General features: G+C 45.8%; 1 protein-coding gene across 1 annotated transcript in view; it reads left to right on the forward strand.

The window, feature by feature from the left end:
- The first annotated feature begins 835 nt into the window (after positions 1-835).
- The window catches only part of LMNTD1 (lamin tail domain containing 1), a 33,172-nt gene continuing 13,809 nt past the window's right edge, over positions 836-20,198 (forward strand). The window contains exons 1-7 of the mRNA XM_032221898.1: positions 836-907; positions 10,299-10,414; positions 12,875-13,114; positions 14,177-14,359; positions 16,098-16,281; positions 17,254-17,373; positions 18,954-19,165. Coding sequence (XP_032077789.1) covers positions 836-907; positions 10,299-10,414; positions 12,875-13,114; positions 14,177-14,359; positions 16,098-16,281; positions 17,254-17,373; positions 18,954-19,165 — 1,127 coding nt within the window. The remainder of the gene's footprint in view (positions 908-10,298; positions 10,415-12,874; positions 13,115-14,176; positions 14,360-16,097; positions 16,282-17,253; positions 17,374-18,953; positions 19,166-20,198) is intronic.

Genomic DNA, 20,198 nt, shown 5'->3' on the forward strand with positions numbered 1-20,198 from the left:
CGGTGCCTGTCACGGGAAAATCTCCATTTGCAGACCTCCAGTAAAAAGTGTTCCTGGGATATGATAGCAACGTGCTTGTTTATTAAAACCCCTGATCAAAGTCAAGAAGGAAAAGATTAAAGCACAGGCATCACTTTAAAGTGAAGGCAATTATAACGCTTCAGCCTGAGATGAGAGACTGCTGAATTTTGATATGTATTTTTTTTCTTCTTCCTATCGGTCATAAGCCTCTTTCCATCTAATCTCCGTCAGCTCGATAGAAGTTCTACCTCTTTCCGATAGCTAGGAGATTTCCTTAATTCTCCAAGCAGGGTCATCTAAGGGAGGGGGTCTCGAAAGTAAAGCTGGCAGCTGTAACTGGGTCAGGGAAACCTTCCCGACGACGGAAAGGAATATTTGTAGGTTGGGGTTGAATTTGGGGAGTCCTTGGTGCTCTCTGAGCTCGGTGGTTTTCCTGCAGATGTTTCATTACCTGATTAGGTAACATCTTCAGTGGTGTAAGAGAATGATGTTTGTGCGGAGGAAGAGGAGGAGGAGAAAAGAAGAGAGGAAGAAGAGGAGGAGGAGGAGGACAAGGAGGAGGAGGGAGGAGGAGGAGGAAGAAGAGGGAGCAGAAGGAGGAGGAGGGCAGGAAGAAGAAGAAGGAAAGGAGGAAGAGGAGGAGGAGGACTGTGTGGGTCCTTAGTAGTCTCTTCAATTTGATTGTTTTCTTGCAGATGTTTCATGACCCAGCTAGGTAATTCCATCAATGCTAGAAGGGAATGGGGCTTGTGGAGAGGAGGAGGAGGAGGAGGAGGACTGTGGGGTCATTGGGGCTCTCCAGAGTTGGTGGAGGATGGAGGAGGAGGAGGAGGAGCAGGGGGAGGACAAGGACAAGGACAAGGACAAGGAGGACCAGGAAGAGGAGGTGAAGGAGGAGAGGAAGAGGAAGAGGAAGAGGAAGGAGGAGGAGGAGGAGGAGGAGGAGGAGAAGAAGAAGAAGAAGAAGAAGAAGAAGAAGAAGAAGAAGAAGAAGAAGAAGAAGAACAACAACAACAACAACAACAACAACAACAACAACTCTGTCATGTACACTGGGTTTGCAATTCCTCATCCTAGTTGCCAGGACTGAACTTCCAAACATAACTACTAAAGTTAGAATGCAAGCAAAAACTTTAGATATCTAATTTTCTCCACCAAATTTTCACTTCCCCATCAGTTCCGCTTCAAAACTTCAAATCCGAACTCCCGGATACCCATTTTCTAATTACCCTTTTGCACCGATGTGAAACATTTTCCATAATTGGACAGAAATATCAATTCTTCGATCTGCTGCTAATGGAGCAAATTGCAGACTCTCGGACGAATGTTACTTCCCAACTCCCAAGAAGAGCATTGTAAGCTTCTCCCTTCGTTACCCCTAGTAGCAAACACGGACAATGCAGGTTCCATGTTTCGGGTGGAAATAAAAATAGAACATTGCTAGAAAACAGATCTACGGGACGCGGTGGCTCAGTGGCTAAGACGCTGAACCTGTCGATCAGAAAGGTCAACGGTTCGGCGGCTCGAATCCCTAGCACTGCGTAACGGAGTGAGCTCCCATTACTTGTCCCAGCTTTTGCAAACCTAGCAGTTCGAAAGCACGTAAAAAATGCAAGTAGAAAGATAACAGCGTTCCGTGCGCCTTCGACATTGAGTCATGCCGGCCACATGACCACGGAGACGTCTTCGGACAGCGCTGGCTCTTCGGCTTTGAAGCGGGGATGAGCACCGCCCCCTAGAGCTGGAAATGGCTGACACGTATGAGCGAGTGGAACGTTTACCGTTTTAGAAGACTGAATCCAGCAATCTAGAGAGCTCTGAAGTCCACAATCCATTTCTGGATTTGGAACTGAAGAGTTGCACCCATCACAATCTTGAGTTAATATTGCAAGAGGTCATTGATAAAGAACCAATCACACTTGTGCTTGTGATAGTAACCGATGGATTGTCTTCGGATCTGGTGCCTCTTTTTCATTTTAAATTCGCTTTCCTCCTCCTGCTGTTTTTCTTCCCTCCAGATTTTTGGCACAATTACTCATAACAGAAAATTGGCAGCCAACAATATTTCCCTTTGATTTTTTGGGTTCAAAGCACAGCTGGACGGCTGGGCCTCCAACATTCTGTGCCTCACACGCTTCTCTCTGATCATCCGATCAAATTCTGTTTTCTTCCCGGTTTGCCAGGTCAATTCCATCGTGAATAGCAGGGGAGTATCAAAGCCGAGAACTGTTTAGGTTGGGACCATGGAAGCAATTCCAGATGACTTTGGTTAATGTTTCAACTATCCCAACCTGTGTTTTTTTTTCCCCTGCCCAACCACCTGTGGATAGAGGTTGTTTCCTCTATTTATTTATATTTTCTTTTTGCAGAATGGAGGTTGAAAAAAGGGTTGAGCAATTGGAGGCTTAGCGTGTTAGCCTTTGTGGCTAACATTAACTTTTTAACTCTTAGCCCTTTTAAATGTTGTCTTTGCAAGCTTCAAAGTGTGTCCAGGCTGCTATCACTTTTACAGCTTCACAACTTGCCAACAAGTGTGGGGTGGGGAAGGGAGGGAGAGATTAGGATGTGTATTCCAGGCGATAATAAGAAAATGTCCCCTGGGATTGGGAACCAAGGACGTTTCAGCAGGTGTCTGCCAGAGTCGGGGAGATTTTCCCATAACAACACTTGGACAATATGACCCGCACTAATGGGGGAGGGAGGATTTTATACTTAATATATCGAATTGCCCAGGAATTAGCCAGAGATGGTTTCGCTTTCATTCTGTGCCGAAATGTTGTACTCGATAAAGTTTTGCATCAAGAGATTGGGCCTTCTCAATAATGCTTCCTTGCTTGGGTTCGTCAGTCGGAACCTTGACATTGTCCTTGACTTACAACAGTTCATTTAGAGACCGTCCAAAGTTACAACACCACTGGAAAGAAAAGTGACTCAGTGGCTCTTCCATCCTGAGGACCGGCCCATAGATTTCCACTGCTCTCCTCTCTTCTGCCTTCTGTGCATCTGCACATCAGGCACTAGACCCAGCTGTTCCTCCTCTTCCTCATCAGCCACACCCCCTGTCTTTTATCCCCAGAGCTAAGGTGAGGCTTCCCTAGCAGTGGTGGCTCTTCCATCCTGAGGACTGGCCCATAGATTTCCACTGCTCTCCTCTCCTCTGCCTTCTCTGCATCCGTGTGTCAGGCACTGGACCCAGCTGTTCCTCTTCTTCCTCATCAGCCACCTCCAGACCTGGCGGATGTGGACTCTCCATCTGAGGGCTGACAGATGGCCCAGTGTCCACCACCACCCCTTCTCTGACAGCTCCATTCCCCCTCGAGCTCTCAGGTTGCCTTGATGCTGACCCTGACTCCCACTCCCACTCCCACTCCCACTCCTCCTCCTCCTCCCCCTCCCCCTCCTCCTCCTCCTCCTCTGATTCGGCTGCAGGAGGGGCGATATCTCCGTTCTGAGTACTTTCCTGTGGACTGAATGAGATGAGTGCGGGGGTGTTGTGTCCTCTTTCCCCGCCACTAAAAGCAGCAGGTATAAAAGCCATATAAACAAGGGGTGGAAAACACAGCTGGCGACCTGCATTTAGTTAATGGGCTGTGAATGAGCACGCAGGGCTCAAGAAATCCTTCCTTTTCCATTTTCATTAACTCCAAAATATATATATATATTGGGGGCGGCAAATTAATAAAGGCGAGAGTCCGGTGCTGCTCTTATCCCTATTGTTGCATGGACTCTGCAGGTAAAGAAGCAATCAGCACAGAATTGATTAAGGGTAATCAATTCATTAGCTTGCGGGAAGCCGAGATCAGAAATGGCGGTCGCGTAAGCCCCTGGATGGAACAGCCATTTTAAACACACAAAAAGACAACACATTTGAGCCAAGCGCTCAGATTTTTCGATCCCGTATTGTAAGGAAGTCTGCGAGTGCGAATCAGGAAATTATCTGTGATTTTATAACCCTGCTGAGTACATTCAGTTACTCTGGGTATTTTTTTTTTAAAGTTCCACGACCACAATTGTTTCCAAAAGTTACGTTGCTAAGCGAGACATTTGTGGAACGTCTCGCTTAGTGGAAGGACTTGCCTCCAGAAGTTGCGGGCGCTCCAACTCTGGAGATTTAGACTTCAGTTTCCAATTTATCTCTACCATGGGCTGTAACGATTCTACAGAGAATATAGAATAACAGAGTTGGAAGGGACCTCGGAGGTCTTCTAGTCCAACCCCCCTGCTTAGGCAGGAAACCCTACACCACTTCAGACAAATGGATATCCAACATCTTCTTAAAAACTTCCAGTGTTGGAGCATTCACAACTTCAGGAGGCAATTAATCCACTGATTCATTGTTCTCATTGTCAGGAAATTTCTCTTTAGTTTTAAGTTGCTTCTCTCCTTGATTAGTTTCCACCCATTGCTTCTTGTTCTGCCTTCAGGTGCTTAGAGTAGAGTAGAAGAGAAGAGAAAATAGAATAGAATAGTGGAGTAGAGTAGTAGAGTAGAGTAGAGTAGAGTAGAGTAGAATAGAATAGAATAGAATAGAATAGAATAACAGAGTTGGATGGGACCTCGGAGGTCTTCTAGTCCAACCCCCTGCCTAGGCAGGAAACCCTGTACCTTTTCAGACAAATGGATATCCAACATCTTCTTAAAAACTTCCAGTGTTGGGGCATTCACAACTTCGGGAGGCAAGTTGTGAATAAAAGCTGGAACTTAGCACTTTCCTTCTCCTTTCCCCATCTTTTCCATCTCTCTCTTGTCATGAATAAAACATGATCCTTTTCCAGGCTTCTTCATGCTATTCAAAGTATAATGCATTATTTAAATGAAATTCAAACATTCTAGATGGGGAAAAAATGCTTGGAACTTGTTAATAATGTTAACATCATTTTTAATTTTTACGTGAAGCGGTTGCGGTTAAAAAAAAACCTTCAAAATGTTAAAAAGCTAATATACATAGTGTGTACAAGGATACAGGATGGATAATATTCTGGTGTTTTTTAGCTACCCAAGAGAAAAGAAAGAAGAAGGAAAAACTTCAAAAATCTTAATCACTTAATGGGCCAAATGCAGCTAAAATTAGCTATGACCTCAGTCAAAGGAAATGAGATTTATAAGTTGGCAATTGTTCCACAACTTACATAGGGAGTTTTGTCCCAAGTGCATTACAGCATGAGTCAGGGGGGGAAAAGGGTACAATCACATATAGAAATCATAAGTCCTATTATATACTATCACCTAATATATCAAAACAACTTCCGGGTGGTTGACCAAGCGATTGGCAAAACTATCTTAAATATTTTTATTTATTTATTACTTTCAATGTCAGTATTCCAAATAGCATCCAAAAGTAAATCAGAATCCAAGGCAAAGTATTGCTCAAAGTTCCAATTTATTAAGAGAGCCATGTTGGCACATCTGGGAAAACCCGAATCTGAAAACTTCCCGGTTTCCCCACCCAGTTGAAAGTTCAAGATCTTGCCCACACCCCCACAAGTCCATCCCATGGTCCAATCTCCCACTGCCATGCTGGCAGCTTCCACCCATCCAGTTCTAGTCAGGTGCAGAGGTGCAGAGACAAAGGATGACCTTGGCTTTCTAGAAAGAATGTTGTTATGGCTACATAGCATCTAACTCCATACAATCCCCCCTCCCATTTTCCCACCATAGAAAAGGCATAGCAAAATAAGAATAAGTGTGGCTGGCTAAAGATCCACGAGAAAAGATGGCTGCAGGACTGACATTCAGATTGGTTGTGATCTATATTGTGTGTTTCCTTTGACTCAGGGTGACTCATTTCTCTGTAGCTGCAAATGGTTTTTGTTGTTGTTATTGTTGTTGTTATTTGTATTCTGCGTTTTCATAGTACTCACGGCTGTCTTTGCCTTAGTAACTTGCAGCAGCAAAACAAAACACATATGAAAACAGTTACTTTTATTTTCAGGCGTTTCTCTCCTTTTCTTTTGTTTTATGCTTTAAAGAACGAAGTCCCTGAGATGTAGCTTCCCTGAAAGCTATAAAATTCCAAGCAAGAATACCACCCACCAACTTTAGGGAGGGAGGGAGAAAAAAAATCAAAGAATGGGCCAAAACCATCTGACGCACCCTTGAAAGATATTTGCAGCCTTGGTACATGGTCCGTTTGGTTGATGGCGAAGGAAAACATTACTTTCCACCCATTGTTCTAGCCGTTATGGAATGTTTTCAATTTTCCGTAGTAGAGAGAGCACTACTCAGTGCAAAACTAAGAAAGCTTCTCAAATTATATGTCAAGATTTCTTCCATAGTCCGGAATGTGAGGTAGCTATTGTATAAGCCCTAAATGCTTCTTGTTTGATCATTTGGTGCATTATCGAAGAATGCAAAAGCTTTCCTACATGAGATGGGAGAATTTTGTTTACCACGTTGCAAAAAAGTTGAGAGAGAGAGAGGGAGCAAGGGAGGGAAGGAGGGAAGGAAGGAAGGAAGGAAGGGTGGGTGGGTGGGTGGGTGGGTGGGAGATGATAGATAGATGATAGATAGATAGATGATAGATAGATAGATAGATAGATAGATAGATAGATAGATAGATAGATAGATAGATAGACAGCTGATAGATGAAAGATGAAAGAAAGAAAGAAAGAATGAAAGAAAGAAAGAAAGAAAGAGAAAGAAAGAAAGAAAGAAAAGAGAAAGAAAGAAAGAAAGAAAGAGAAAGAAAGAAAGAAAGAAAGAAAGAAAGAAAGAAAGAAAGAAAGAAAGAAAGAAAGAAAGGTGGACGGGTGGGTGGGTGGGTGGGTGGATGGATGATAGAGAGAGATGATAGATGATAGAAGGACTAGGGGAGACATGATAGCAGTCTTCCAATATCTCAGGGGCTGCCCCAAAGAAGAGGGAGTCAAGCGATTCTCCAAAGCACCTGAGGGCAGGACAAGAAGCAACGGGTGGAAACTAATCAAGGAGAGAAGCAATTTAGAACTGAGGAGAAATTTCCTGACAGTCAGAACAATTCATCAGTGGAACAGAAGTTGCCTCCAGAAGTTGTGAATGCCCCAATACTGGAAGTCTTTAAGAAGATGCTGGATAGCCATTTGTCTGAAACGGTATAAGGTTTCCTGCCTAGGGATTGGACTAGAAGACCTCCAAGATTCCTTCCAACTCTGCTATTGTATTCTATTCTATTCTATAAGGTTGGTTGGTTGGTTGGTTGGTTGGTTGGTTGGTTGGTTGGATGATAGATAGATAGATAGATAGATAGATAGATAGATAGATAGATAGATAGATAGATAGATAGATAGATAGATAGATAGATAGATAGATAGATAGATAGATAGATAAATAGATAGACAGACAGACAGACAGATAGATATAAATGATAGACATACATACATATAGATATAGATGATAGACGACAGACAGATTAATGCAACAGATGGAAAATGATTTTAGTAGCAAAGCTGAAACAAGCTGAATTCTTGCATCTCATCGCAATTGTTGAAAAAAAAACGTAGCCGTGGCTTGAGAGCAATTATTAGACTCTTGAGGGAGGACTGCCACTGAGAAATGAATTCATAAAGGTGTTTGTGTCTCACAACTCAGCCAGACGTTGTCTTGCCGGAATAAAAAAAAAATAACGACGCTTGCCCTATGAATTAAACAACAATTGTCGTATGAAATAAGCATTCTGGTCAGAAGCCATAGATCAGCGTGCCGGAGAGAGGGAGCCCTTTCTGAAATCCTGTTTAAAATATTCCCGAGACTGGGAAAGCATTAGGTCTGTGACCCCATTAACGTTTGATGGCTGGCTGATTGGAAATGTAATGCATGGGGGGGGGGTAGATAATAGCAGTAAGATGGTTAAGCTCTCCTGTTGTGTGGAGAGCTCGGCCTTCCTGAAGTCTCAACCCAACCGTGGTCCAAAATGAGAAGAGCATCTCCTTTCTCTCAAGCCCCTGAAGGAAAATGTCATTTTCGTGGGGTCCTCTCCACTCGTAGGTTGGGGCTGATCCGGTGTGGTCAATGTGGGCACAGAGCATCGGAATGCTTGGCCCCGGCCCCAATCCCACAAGTGTGAACCCAAACCACCAGTGGGACAAAAAAGGGCCCACGAAAACCACCCGAAAAAACCCCCAGCCTGGGGGAAAGGAGTCTCTGCCGGATAGGGAAATCCCTCTCAGCTCAGAGGAGGAAAACAGTAGCGATATGTTTTCCTTCTGAGGAGAGGCTGACTGTCAGGCCTGCAGCCATTTTTTCTTTTGGGTCTTTGGCCTGCCACACTTTCTATTATTCTGCTATGCATTTTCTATGGTGGGGAAATGGGACTGTACGGAGTTAGATGCTATGTAGCCATAACAACATTCTTTCTAGAAAGCCAAGGTCATCCTTTGTCTCTGCACCTGGCTGGAACTGGATGGGTGGAAGATGCCAGCATGGCAATGGGAGATTGGACCATGTGATGGACTTGTGGGTGTTGGGGTGGGGGCAAGATCTTGAACTTTCAACTGGGTGGGGAAAACCGGGAAGCTTTCAGATTCGGGTTTTCCCAGATGTGCCAACGTGGCTCTCTTCATAAATTGGAACATTGAGCAATACTTTGCCTCGGACTCTGATTTACTTTTGGATGCTATTTGGAACCCCGACAGAAAGCTTTCCCTGCAGGGGTGTCCATGGGGAGGAGCATGAAAGATGACAAAAATCAAGATGGTAGCTAAAATAATTGTGCGATGGAAGCTTGGGGTGCCCTGTGGGTGTTGCACGAATAAGTACTTTTAGAGAGTATTTGTACCTTAAAATGTCCACCGTGGACCTCACCCCATTCCTAAGATGTCCGTAAAGGGGGCGTGCATAAGCGCACCAGTTGCCTACCATCCATGACCTCCTGTCCCCATCTATTTGTATTCATTTATTTCGTTCATATCCATGTTTATACTTATACCTGCCATCGTGTGCATATTTGACAAACCAAATACATAAAAAATAAATAAATTAAATTTGTAGCTCAGGATTGAAAGGAGGGGTTCCTTGGTGCTCTCTGAGATTGGTGGTTTTCTTGCAGACGTTTCTTGACCTAACTGGAGAACATCATCAGTGCAAGGAGAGAGTAGGGGTTGCATAGTAGTGGAGGAGGACTGTGGGGTCCTTGGTGCTTTCAGGAGGAGGAGGAGGAGGAGGAGGAGGAGGAGGAGGAGGAGGAGGAGGAGGAGGAGGAGGAGAGAACTGTAGGGTCCTTGGTGTTCTCTGAGATTGGTGGCTTTCTTGCAGACATTTCTTAACCTAACTGGAGAACATCATCAGTGCAAGGAGAGAGTAGGGGTTGCATAGTAGGGGAGGAGGACTGTGGGGTCCTTGGTGCTTTCAGGAGGAGGAGGAGGAGGAGGAGGAGGAGGAGGAGGAGGAGGAGGAGGAGAGAACTGTAGGGTCCTTGGTGCTCTCTGAGATTGGTGGTTTTCTTGCAGACGTTTCTTGACCTAACTGGAGAACATCATCAGTGCAAGGAGAGAGTAGGGGTTGCATAGTAGGGGAGGAGGACTGTGGGGTCCTTGGTGCTTTCAGGAGGAGGAGGAGGAGGAGGAGGTGGTGGAGGAGGAGGAGGAGGAGGAGTGGGGGGGGAGGAAAAGGACTGTGGGGTCCTTGGTGCTCTCTGAGATTGGTGGTTTTCTTGCAGACATTTCTTGACCTAACTGGAGAACATCATCAGTGCAAGGAGAGAGTAGGATTTGCATAGTAGTGGAGGAGGACTGTGGGGTCCTTGGTGCTTTCAGGAGGAGGAGGAGGAGGAGGAGGAGGAGGAGGAGGAGGAGGAGGAGGAGGAGGAGGAGGAGGAGGAGAGAAGGAGGGGACTGTAGTACTCTCTGAGCTTAAAAACAGTCATAAGCCAGTTTTTCCCAGTGTCAGCGTAACTTCAAAAGGTCACTAAACAGTAGGTTGTAAGTCAAGGGCTGCCCTTAATTTTCTGGATGAAACAGAATGACCAGAAGTAACCAAGTAGCCCCCTTTTCCTCTTCATCTTTGCTGTCCTCTTCATAACCCGTACAATCCCAGTGAGTCCCTCTCTATATCGGGAGATTGTCTGAGAGTCAACAATCCAGTTATACTCCTGAGATACTTGTGGGTAAAAGAAGAGTAGGGGCAACATCTCGTTTTTCTTCTTCCTTCTTCTTTTTTTTCTGTGGGTTTAATGACGTTATCTGAGACCAGGAAAAATGGGTCCTTGGGTCAAAAACGGTTTAAAAACCACATGAGCCTTTCACCTCGTCAAATCTTTCTTCTGCCCTTTTTATTGTTTTATCTGTTTTATTTTATTTTTTAAGGAAATGCAACACCATCTTCTCACCAAGTTAAGAGCTGTGGAAGCGATTCAGGAAACGAATACTTCCCTGAAAGAGGAAATCAGTTCTCTGAGAAATACACTTGGGTGTATGAAAGGGTAGGTGGTTCCCCTATCTTGACACTCTCCACTTAGGTAACCTTGCTCTGGTTCCCCTGAGTAACAAATTCTCAGGAGCTGAAGAAGCTTCTGGGAGGAGCAGTGAAGCGTCTTCAAAAGAAGAACCAAGAAATTCCAATTATAAATCTGCGTATATAGAGCCGAGGTGGCGCAGTGGTTAGGGTGCAGTACTGCAGCCACTTCAGCTGACTGTTATCTGCAGTTCAGCGGTTCAAATCTCACCGGCTCAGGGTTGACTCAGCCTTCCATCCTTCCGAGGTGGGTAAAATGAGGACCCGGATTGTTGTTGGGGGCAATATGCTGACTCTGTAAACCGCTTAGAGGGCGCTGAAAGCCCTATGAAGCGGTATATAAGTCTAACTGCTATTGCTATTGCTATCTTAGCCCATTGTGTTATTCTTCTTCCTCCTCCTCCTCCTCCTCCTCCTCCTCCTCCTCCTCCTCCTCCTTCTTGCCAGGGTAATGATGATTTAAAGCTAACCAGCCAATGTGAGGCTGTAACTTAAGATGATGAAATGAGGATGAGTCAGCAGAGATATTGCTGCTTTAAGAAGCTGTCTTCCTCCTCTCCCTCCTTCTCTTCCTCTTCCTCCTCTTCCTCCTCTTCCTCTTCTTCCTCTTCTTCCTCCTCCTCTTCTTCTCTTTCTCCTTCTCTTTCTCCTTCCCCTTCTCCTCCATCTCTTTCTCTTTTGTCACTTGTCAAGGGAATCTATATATGTTGATGCTTGCATAACATGTTTAAAAACATTAAACATCTCCAAGGAAAGGTGACTTCAAATGCACATTGATGACACATCCGTCGGCCTCGGTGGGATTGAGACTGACGAAAGCCATTCAGGCATGAACATAAATGCGCAATTTTCTCTCTCTCACCTGTCTAATCATTTGAATCCCTTCCAGGTCTCAGTTAAATAAAATGTTTGCTCCCAGCCCAGCTTATTGCTTGCTGGTGATATGTTTATGTATAAATAATATGAGCAAAATAGAGCATCTATAAATCTTTGCACACAAGCCCATGATTCTGGTTTGTTGCTAGCAGCCTCAAGCAAGCCAGGATGAAAAGTGAACGTTAGTTGTGCACTTCAGAAGGAAATATTAAAAAAAAAACAAAATCCACATAGCCACAAAGTATTTCTTCTATATTTAACAATTCTTAACATTATCATGAGAAAAGGGATTGGGGAAAGGGACGCAGTGGCTCAGTAGCTAAGACACTGAGTTTGTAGATCAGAAAGGTTGGCAGTTCAGCAGTTCGAATCCCCAGCGCCGCATAACCGAGTGAGCTCCCGTTACTTGTCCCAGCTTCTGCCAGCCTAGCAGTTCGAAAGCACGTTAAAAAATGCAAGTAGAAAAATAGGAACCACCTTTGGTGGGAAGGGAACAGCGTTCCGTGCACCTTCGGTGTTGAGTCATGCCGGCCACATGACCACGGAGGCGTCTTCGGACAGCGCTGGCTCTTCAGCTTTGAAACGGAGATGAGCACCGCCCCCTGGAGTCGGGAACGACTAGCACATATGTGCAAGGGGAACCTTTACCTTTACCTTTAACACTGTACCAGCTACAAAAGATGAAAATTTGGCAATGGCAAATAAGTACAGGTAATCCTCAACTTAACAACAGTTAACTTAGCAACTGTTTGAAGTTACAACGGCACCAAAAAAAAGTGGTTTATGAAAACCCCTGGAGTGGGGAGGGAATGGAGATTTTGCAGTATCCTTCCCCTGGAATGAGGAGGGAATGGGATTTTGCAGTATCCTTTCCCTGGAGTGGGGAAGGAATGGAGATTTTGCAGTATCCTTTCCCTGGAGTGGGGAGGGAATGGGGATTTTACAGTATCCTTTCCCTGAAGTGGGGAAGGAATGGAGATTTTGCAGTATCCTTTCCCTGGAGTGGGGAGGGAATGGGGATTTTGCAGTATCCTTTCCCTGGAGTGGGGAGGGAATGGGGATTTTGCAGTATCCTTCCCCTGGAGTGGGGAAGGAATGGAGATTTTGCAGTATCCTTTCCCTGGAGTGGGGAGGGAATGGGGATTTTGCAGTATCCTTTCCCTGGAGTGGGGAGGGAATGGGGATTTTACAGTATCCTTCCCCTGGAGTGCGGAGGGAGTCGAGATTTTGCAGTATCCTTCCCCTGGAGTGGGGAGGGAATGGAGATTTTGCAGTATCCTTCCCCTGGAGTTGGGAGGGAATGGGGATTTTGCAGTATCCTTCCCATGCCACACCCACCAAGCCACGCCCATAGAACCAGTAGTAAAAAAAAATTTTGAATCCCACCACTGCCTTAAATGCTATTATATCCCGTTTCCCTATCCTGCATATCTTCAGTCTGGGAAGATTCCTGTATTATGGGCTTAAGCAATAAAGTAGCTAATCAAAGTCTTTGTGTATGGATCCAATTGTCTCAAAGGTGATCCGGGTTGCTTTTCAATGTCCTTTGCAGAACCGAGTCAACGCTCTATCCGTTGCCCTCTGCTCCGGTCCATTTCCAGCATATTTCAGAGGCTAAAACCAGCATCACCACCAAGCCCTCCGAGAAAGTCGTATTTTCCCGGTTCACAGAGTCCACCTCCACAGTCACCCTTCTCCACGGGAGATCTTTGTCTAGGATGGTCCGATTCCCTATATCTTCTCTCGTGACGGTGGACAAATCTTTAGGTGAGACCACATTTGGCACCAGGCAGTATTTTTTTAATGCATTTGAGTTTTTGGTGGGTTTATTTTTTTTAAGACTAGTTGCATTCCAGATTTTGTCCAGTTGAGTTCCTGGTCAATTCCTGTTAACATCAGCTAAAATGGTCCATGAAAACTGGAAGAATTGGTCTAAAGAATTAAAAGGACTGTTTTTTTAAAAAATCCAGGTGATTAAATACACACCGAGAAAGCCAGTTTGGTGTCTTGTTTAAGGCATCGACCGAGAACGTCTTCAAAAATTAGTGCCCCCTGGTTTTTAGTGTGGTGCATTCACCATTACACCAGGCTGGCTCTCTTTTGGGTGTCCCAAAGGCGCTTTTTCAAAACAAATTGGACTTTCTTTTTCTTGGGAGACATTTCTCTTCTCATCCCAGAAGCTTCTTCAGTTCTTCAGAAGCTTCTTGGATGAGAAGCGAAACTTCTTCAAGGACCAACAAAGTCCAAACTTTCAAAAAAAAGTTCCCTTTTCATATTTTCAATAGTTTTTTTAATCCCCGAGGCTTCGTTCGTTCGTTTATTCAGAATAGCAGAGTTGGAAGGGACCTTGGAGGTCTTCTAGTCCAACCCCCTGATCAAGCAAGAGACCCTATACCATTCCAGACAGATGTCTGTCCAACCTCTTCTTAAAACCCTCCAGCGATGAAGGAACCACAACCTCTGGAGGCAAGTTGTTCCACTGGTTAATTGTTCTCACGGAGAGGAAATTACTCCTTCGTTCTGGATTGGATTTCTAGTGATCTTCCATTCATTACTTCCTGTGTCCAGAATAGGATACAGAATAGTTGGAAGAGACCTTGGAGGTCTTCTAGTCCAGCCCCCTGTTTAGGCAGGAAACCCTGCACCACTTCATACAGATGGTTGTTGTCCAATCTCTTCTTAAAACCTTCCAGTGATGGAGCTCCCACAACTCCTGGTAGCAACTTCTGTTCCATTGGTTGATAGTTCTCACTGCTTTCTCCTTAGCTCTAGGTTGGATCTCTCTTTCATTAGCATTCGTTCATTCATTCATTCGTTCATTTATCCACTTTGGTTTAGCTGCTCGCAGCACCAGCAGCGCTATGGCGCAAAAACAGTTCCTTCCTTGCTCTGACACCTTTGACGAAGAAGAACTAGGAGATGGTCAGGATTATATGAGAACGTTGTTTGGTGACCCTAAGCAGAGCAATAACAAACTGATGGAGAAAACCGGACAGTCCAGAATTCCAGCTGAGTACCACAGTTCACCATCATCCAGGTAGCTTTTGAAACGCTGCTCTGCTTTCAGAACAGCCCACCTCTAAGTAATCCTGTTTATTAAACCATGTGTAAGCGTTCCAAACACCATGTAAAATTAAATCAGAGTCGAAGCCAAAACTATGCTTAAAGTTCCAATTTAATAAAGCAGGCATGTTGGCATCGCGCTATGGGATTCCGACTCTGGAAGTTACATCAATAGCAATAGCAGTTAGACTTTATATACCACTTCATAGGGTTTTCAGCCCTCTCTAAGCGGTTTACAGAGTCAGCATATCGCCCCCAACAACAATCCGGGTCCTCATTTTACCCACCTTGGAAGGATGGAAGGCGGAGTCAACCCTGAGCCGGTGAGATTTGAACAGCCAAACTGCAGCTAACAGTCAGCTGAAGTAGCCTGCATTCTACCAACACATTCTACCCTTTGCTAAATCCCCCCTCCCCTTAATAAGAGTGTGGCAGGCCAAAGATTCTTAAAGGAACCACTGCAGGCCTGGCACCATGAAGATCAGACGGTTGGGAGAAATGGCAGAGAAAGTTTAGAAGTTCAGATGTCTCATCTTCAGGATGGACGTTCCTTCCAAGCCTCGTGGTGGAATGGAAGCTGTCAGAGTTTGTTGCAAAAATCAAATCCAGAAAGCACACGCAGATAACTGATTCAGCAGGATTGGTTTAAATAAGAAAATTATTTATATACAAGATACACACGCGCACACACACACACACCATATTTTTTGGAGTATAAGATGCATTGGAGTATAAGACGCACCAAGAGGCAATTTTTTAAAAAAGTTTTTGAACTTTGCAGACCTCCCAAAAACAGCTTGTTTTTTTGCAAAAACAGGCCCATTTTTTGTCCAAAAAAGGGGCATGCATAGCCTTTAGGAGGCTTATAGAGTGCTCCTGGGGGCTGGGGGGGGCAAAAATGGGCAAAACTCAGGCCGTTTTTCGTTCATTTGTACACTCCCCAGCCCCCAGGAGCACTCTGGAAGCCTCCTAAAAGCTATGCACAGCCATTTTTGCAAAGAGGGTGGGGTTTCAGGAGGCCAAAAATGCTGTATTCAGTGTATAAGACACACCTAGATTTTCAGTCTCTTTTTCTGAGGGAAAAAGGTGCATCTTATACTCCGAAAAATACAGAACAGTTTCATTTCAGTTCAGATCAGATCAGCAGACAGGTCCAGAGCTTAAAACAACTAAGCCACACCCAACTTAAATTTCTGTTTCCAAATAAGCCTCATTGGCTGACCCTGTTACCATGCCTCTGCCAGTTCATGAATATGATAGAGATGATAGATAGATAGATAGATAGATAGATAGATAGATAGATAGATAGATAGAAAGATAGATAGATGATAGATAGATAGATGATAGATAGATAGATAGATAGATAGATAGATAGATAGATGATAGATAGATAGATAGATATGAGATAGATAGATAGATAGATAGATAGATAGAGATAGAGATAGAGATAGAGATAGAGATAGAGAGAGAGAGAGAGAGAGAGAGAGAGAGAGAGAGAGAGATAGAGATAGAGATAGAGATAGAGATAGAGATAGAGATAGAGATAGAGAGAGAGATAGAGATAGAGATAGAGATAGAGATAGGGATGGATGGACGGACGGACAATCAGACAGACGGACAGATATACAGACAGAGACAATAGACAGACAGACCATCCCCAATAAGGCTGTGTTGTCTAACCGAGTTTTGTTCCCTTCTTTTTTTTTAAATAGTGTTGGGGATCTTAAAATTACTGAAGTTCATTTTAGGGGCCATTATGTGAAGATACTCAACGATTCATTTGACAAAGAAGAGAGCATTGGCGATTATACTCTTCAGCAGAATATTAATGGCCAGCCAGCAGCAATTTTTAAATTCCCCCCCAACATCAGAATGAAGCCGAAATCCTGTGTGACGGTGAGTGAAATATGAAAAACAGTTCATTATACAGAACTACCGGAATTCAAAATTCTCTACTCTGTAGAATGGAATATTAAATATGCTGTCAAGTTGTGGCAACATCTGTGCCTTCCTTCCTTCCTTCCTTCCTTCCTTCCTTCCTTCCTTTCTTCCTTTCTTCCTTCCTTCCTTCCTTCCTTCCTTCTCCATCACTGGAGGTTTCAAGAAGAGACTGGATAGCCACCTGTCTGAAATGGTAGAAGGTTCTCCTGCTTGATAGCAATAGTAGTTAGACTTATATACCGCTTCATAGGGCTTTCAGCCCTCTCTAAGCAGTTTACAGAGTCAGCATATCGCCCCCACAGTCTGGGTCCTCATTTCACCCACCTCGGAAGGATGGAAGGTTGAGTCAACCTTGAGCCGGTGAGATTTGAACCGCTGAACTGAACTGCAGATAACAGTCAGCTGAAGTGGCTGCAGTACTGCACCCTAACCACTGCACCACCTCGGCTCATTGATCAGGAGATGGGACTGGAAGACCTCCAAGGTCCCTTCTAACTTTGTTTTTCTGTATTCCTTCCCTCCCTCCCTCCCTCCCTCCCTCCCTCCTTCCTTCCTTCCTTCCTTCCTTCCTTCCTTCCTTCCAGGAGTCCAAAAAAAAAAAAAAGGTAGTGGCCACAACTGCACAATCCCACTCTCTAGTGTTATCATCGACCTCCTTCCTTCCCTCACAACGTGTTCATAACAATAGTTGCACCACTTAGAAAGTGCTCAGAATGAAGTGGTATAGCAACGGCGATGAAGGCTGTCAATCAACCCAGTAGAATGATCTGGAAGTTGAGCCAGGCAACGGGACGTATTTTCTTCTTGTTGTTTTCTGTCATTGGCTCAATAACCTCATCTATTTTTTAGACTAAATCTCCTCTTCCTGGGGTGAAATTCAGGTGGCCATGGATGTGAGGCTTCATGCTCCCTTGTGCTCTCTTGCAGGTCTGGTCCATGGATTCGAACAGGCCCCATAATCCTCCCTCGGATTATCTCTGGAAGGAGCTGGACAGGTTTCAATCTGGGCCCGACTGCACCACCATCCTTTGCCATCCTTCCGGCCAGGTGACTCTTCCCCCGCCGTTGTTGCTTTTTCAATGAATGCAGGCGGTCCTCGGTTTATGACCAGAACTGAGCCCAACATTTCTGTTGCTAAACCAGACCATCGCTAAGTGAGTTTTGCCCCATTGCACGACTTTCCTTGTCACAGCTATCACAGTGAACCACTTCAGTTAAGTGAGTTGAACACGGTCGTTAAGTGAACCTGGTCAGGAGGTCACAAAGTGGGATCACATGATCCTGGGATGCCACGGCTGTCATAAGTATGAGTCAGTCGTCAAGCATCTGAAGCCTGATCACTTTGGGGAGGCTGCCATGTCATTAAGTGTGGAAAACGATCACGAGTCCCTTTTTTCAACGCCGTCAGGACTGCGAACGGTCACTAAACAGAAGGTGGTAAGACGAGGAGAATCTCCCATTCAAATCGGGCAAGCAGAGATTCCAGCTGAGTAGGAAAAGGGTCACCAAATGCTCTCCTTTTTTTTCCTTATTTGTTTTAGAAATAAAATTCTAGGTAGCTAGAATTCCAGGTAGCAGCCTGGCCTTCCTAGGTAAATCAAGGTCCTTGTTGTAGCCTGCCAGCCACTGGCCCATCCAGCTCCCAAATCAGAGGAGGAGGAGGAGGAGGAGGAGGAGGAGGAGGAGGAGGAGGAGGAGGAGGAGGAGGTGGTGGTGGTGGTGGTGGAGGAAAAGGAAGATGCGTGGGAATCAGGGTCAGCATCAAGGCAACCTGGGAGCTCCGAGGGGGAAGAGGGAATGGAGCTGGTAGAGGTAGAGGTAGAGGTAGAGGTAGAGGTAGAGGTAGAGGGAGAGGGAGAGGGAGAGGGAGAGGGAGAGAGGGAGAGAGAGAGGGAGAGAGAGAGAGAGAGGGAGAGAGGGAGAGAGAGAGGTGGAGCCTGGGCTGTCCATCAGATGGAGAGTCAACAGCCCCCAGGTCTGGAGATGGCTGATGAGGAAGAGGAGGAACAGCTGGGCCCAGTGCCTGATGCACAGATGCACAGAGGAGAGGAGAGCAGTGGAAATCTATGGGCTGGTCCTTGGGACGGAAGAGCCACCGCTGCTAGCGAAGTCCCATCCTAGCTCTGGGGATAAAAAGCAGGGGGTGGAGATGAATAGATGTGCCAGAGGAGAGGAGAGCAGTGGAAATCTATGGGCCGGTCCTTGGGACGGAAGAGCCACTGCTGCTAGCGAAGCCCCTTCTAGCTCTGGGGATCAAAGGCAGGGGATGTGGCTGATGAGGAAGAGGAGGAACAGCTGGGTCCGGGGTCTGATTCATGGATGCACAGAAGGCAGAGGAGAGGAGAGCAGTGGAAATCTATGGGCCGGTCCTTGGGACGGAAGAGCCACCGCTGCTAGCAAAGCCCCACCCTAGCTCTGGGGATAAAAGGCAGGGGGTGGAGATGAATAGATGTGGCAGGCAACTACTCATCTTCTGGACGGACGGACAGACGGACGTTCTTGTCAGCCTGTGAGAGAAACTTTTTGCCGGGGGCCGCTGGCGCTCCTCCTGAAGGGATCTTGAGTTCACGTCGGAGGGTTCGCCGTGTTTGGGGAGCTGGCTCAGAACAGTCCTGTCTCTTTTCTAGGCCGTGGCTTGGTACACACCCATCAACTGGAAGAGGAAGCCGTTGAAGGTGATGGACTCCGGTGCGAGAATCAGCAGGAAATCCATGGAGGTGGTGAGAAGAGCCAAGGCCCAACCAAAACAGGAGCCGTGGGAAGCCAGAGCGTTTGACACGTGGCAAGCGTTGCCCAATCAAAGCCATCTGACGGAACCCGAACCGGATTACATCCTAAGGTGCGGTTCAGGAAGGTAGCGCTCCGTGATTTCTGTTCCATCGAACCGTCTGCTCTGTAAGGTTTAGAAAGGCGCCATGGTGGCACAGTGGTTGGAGTGCAGTATGGCAGGCTAAACTCTGCCCTCTGTTAGGAGTTCGATCCTGACCAGCTCAAAGTCAACTCAGCCTTCCTTCCTTCCTTCCTTCCTTCCTTCCTTCCTCAATGTCCTTCCTGGTGGCACAGTGGTTAGAATGCAGTATGGCAGGCTAAACTCTGCCCTTTGTCAGAAGTTCGATCCTGACTGGCTCAAAGTCAACTCAGCCTTCCTTCCTTCCTTCCTTTCTTCCTTCCTTCCTTCCTTCCTTCCTTCCTTCTTTCCTTCCTTCCTTCCTCAGTGTCCTTCCTGGTGGCACAGTGGTTAGAATGCAGTATGGCAGGCTAAACTCTGCCCTCTGTCAGGAGTTCGATCCTGACTGGCTCAGTCAACTCAGCCTTCCTTCCTTCCTTCCTTCCTTCCTTCCTTCCTTCCTTCCTCAATCTCCTTCCTGGTGGCACAGTAGTTAGAATGCAGTATGGCAGGCTAAACTCTGCCCTCTGTCAGGAGTTCGATCCCGACCAGCTCAAAGTCAACTCAGCCTTCCTTCCTTCCTTCCTTCCTTCCTTCCTTCCTTCCTTCCTTCCTTCCTTCCTTCCTCAATCTCCTTCCTGGTGGCACAGTGGTTAGAATGCAGTATGGCAGGCTAAACTCTGCCCACTGCCAGCAATTTGATCCTGACCAGCTCAAGGTTGACTCAGCCTTCCATCCTTCCGAGGTGGGTAAAATGAGGACCCAGATTGTTGGGGGCAAAAGGCTGGCTCAGTAAACCGCTTAGAGAGGGCTGTAAAAGCACGGTGAAGTGGTATATAAGTCTACGTGCTAGTGCTAAGTGTGATTATATGAAGACCATCTCTTGGAGAGCTTTAAGGGGGGGAATGACGTTTAAGAACAATGGAGAGCTTATGGACTGGAGACAAATGCCTTGTGTGCCTAATCGTAGTTGGCCAATAAATAA

Source organism: Thamnophis elegans, chromosome 7 (genome assembly GCF_009769535.1).
Source record: "Thamnophis elegans isolate rThaEle1 chromosome 7, rThaEle1.pri, whole genome shotgun sequence".
In the NCBI taxonomy this organism is placed as follows: domain Eukaryota; kingdom Metazoa; phylum Chordata; class Lepidosauria; order Squamata; family Colubridae; genus Thamnophis; species Thamnophis elegans.